The sequence below is a fragment of the Tachysurus fulvidraco genome, chromosome 11 (assembly GCF_022655615.1).
Source record: "Tachysurus fulvidraco isolate hzauxx_2018 chromosome 11, HZAU_PFXX_2.0, whole genome shotgun sequence".
In the NCBI taxonomy this organism is placed as follows: Eukaryota; Metazoa; Chordata; class Actinopteri; order Siluriformes; family Bagridae; genus Tachysurus; species Tachysurus fulvidraco.
Genome location: NC_062528.1, coordinates 24,682,425 through 24,684,924, shown reverse-complemented (window position 1 = coordinate 24,684,924; position 2,500 = coordinate 24,682,425). Strand labels below are relative to the sequence as shown.

At 43.8% G+C, this 2,500-nt stretch overlaps 1 protein-coding gene across 4 annotated transcripts in view; it reads right to left on the bottom strand.

Annotated features, from left to right (window-relative positions):
• The window catches only part of LOC113637715 (phospholipase D1-like), a 33,826-nt gene that overhangs the window by 6,452 nt on the left and 24,874 nt on the right, over positions 1-2,500 (bottom strand). For all 4 annotated transcript variants that reach the window (XM_047820563.1, XM_047820564.1, XM_047820561.1 and 1 more), the window contains 3 exons: positions 883-996; positions 724-773; positions 24-158 (listed from right to left, as the gene is read on the bottom strand). In XM_047820563.1, the coding sequence (XP_047676519.1) occupies positions 24-158; positions 724-773; positions 883-996 (299 nt within the window). The remainder of the gene's footprint in view (positions 1-23; positions 159-723; positions 774-882; positions 997-2,500) is intronic.

The window sequence follows — 2,500 nt, the reverse complement described above, 5'->3', positions numbered from 1 at the left end:
AGTTGTGTCCCTCAGGTTCTCACCGATGATGACAGTCCTGTCGTCTGCAATCAGCATCTTACTGTGGACATAAATGAGTTCAGTGACGAGTCGCCCCTCCAACTCAGAGTGTGTCCTCAACCCCCCGAAAGAGATGTAGTTCATCCACTGGTCATTCACTGCAGAGAGACAGACAGGTGACATCATTTACTACAGACAGGTGACACATGCTCTACTACACAGAGAGACAGACAGGTGACACATGCTCTACTACACAGAGAGACAGACAGGTGACACATGCTCTACTACACAGAGAGACAGACAGGTGACACATGCTCTACTACACAGAGAGACAGACAGGTGTGACACATGCTCTACTACACAGAGAGACAGACAGGTGTGACACATGCTCTACTACACAGAGAAACAGACAGGTGACACACATGCTCTACTACACAGAGAGACAGACAGGTGACACACATGCTCTACTACACAGAGAGACAGACAGGTGACACACATGCTCTACTACACAGAGAAACAGACAGGTGACACACATGCTCTACTACACAGAGAAACAGACAGGTGACACATGCTCTACTACACAGAGACAGACAGGTGACACACATGCTCTACTACACAGAGAGACAGACAGGTGTGACACATGCTCTACTACACAGAGAGACAGACAGGTGACACATCCTCTACTACACAGAGAGACAGACAGGTGAAATAGGAGATTCTTACTCTCTTTTTTGAGCTGAGAGATGATGGAGTATTCTCCTCTGCTCATAGTCCTGCGAGATAACACAAACACACACACAGTGAATAAAAATAAGTGTGTGTGTGTGTGTGTGTGTGCGTGCATGTGTGTTTGTACGTGTGTGTGTGTGTGTGTGTGTGTACCTGTAGTTAAAGTGCATTACAGCCTGTAGTGCACTGCCCCCTCCAGTGGAGATATCACCCTCAAACCCTGGCAGCAGCGGCGTGACCACATACACACGGAACTTGTTATTTTCTCTTTAACACACACACACACACACACACACACACACACACACACACACACACACACACACACACACACAGGTCAAGCAGAGAGTGTGATTTATCTTGTTATTGTCGTGATAAATAAACATATAAATATATATCTATTCCTAAAGATTTAATTAAAGCTCTTCCCGAGTGTTTGATCAGACATTTATATCCATGTGTCATGGTGATGTGTAGGCGTGTGTGTCAGTACACAAGTCAGTTGTGTGTGCAGGATTTGCATGTACAGCTGCACGTACACGTCTGATATAAACGCAAATTTTCTCTCTCTCTCACACACACACACACACACACACACACACACACACACACACACACACACACACACAGTTACAACTTGTTCTTCATGTTGCCGTGATAAATGGGAGGCCTGTTGTACACCGTGGGTGTGGCTTTCTTCTGAAATTCTCCCCAATAATAAGCCTGAGAACAAAACACCCGAAAGAATTCCACTTGTTCCACAAAGTAAAATTCCTCAGAAGTGTGTGTGTGTGTGTTAGTTAGAGAGAGACAGAGATAAATATTAAAAAGCCCTTAATTGGGCCACACCGTCTTAAATAGAAAAGCTTTTGTTTTATTGACTATCTTGAGCGATAAGGAGAAAGCACCACCTCAGACCAGCGATGAGAACAGACACACTTCTGTGTGCAGTAAATAGAGATGAAGGGGGGGGGGGGAGTTGTGACCTAATGGTTAGAGAATTTTACTCCTAACCCTAAGGTTGTGGGTTCGAGTCTCGGCCGGCAATACCACGACTGAGGTGCCTGTACGTTTATCTAACGGACGCTTGTACAGAAACCACCAGCAGCCTTTAGGGGAAAGGTTGTTACCAAGATCATCGGTCCACCTGCTAGCTAGAACTTCCAACAAGAATTGTCCATGCCACGCCATTACACAGAGCTTTCTTCTGCCCAGGTCTGTAGTGGTGAAAGACAGGATTATCCTCTTGCACAGCTGCACTGATGTTCAGTGTACTGAACTTATAATGTCCTTTCCTTCTCCACTGCCCAATAACACAAAGGGTCAACCATAGAGACTCGATCAAAGTCATTTGCCTGACAGTTGCCCACCCTGTGCCCACTGACGGGTCTCAGACATGAGCACGGGCTGGCAGAAGACTAAACGCTTGAGTTAAGAAGACGGTTGTTGAGTAACGACTCCTTATGAGTCACACATCCAGTCCCTTCTGAAAAATACTGTGTATATAACATGTCTATAGCACACAACCTGTATATCTTGTATATCCACACCTGTATATCCATAACATAGTCATCTGTATATGATCTGTTCATACTGTAAATACTGTAATCATGCTGTAATTACTATAATATACTGTAATTATACTGTAATTAATGTAATCATACTGTAAATAATGTAGTCATACTGTAATCATACTGTAAATACTGGAATCATACTGTAATATACTGGAATCATACTATAATTACTGTAATCATACTGTAATATACTGTAA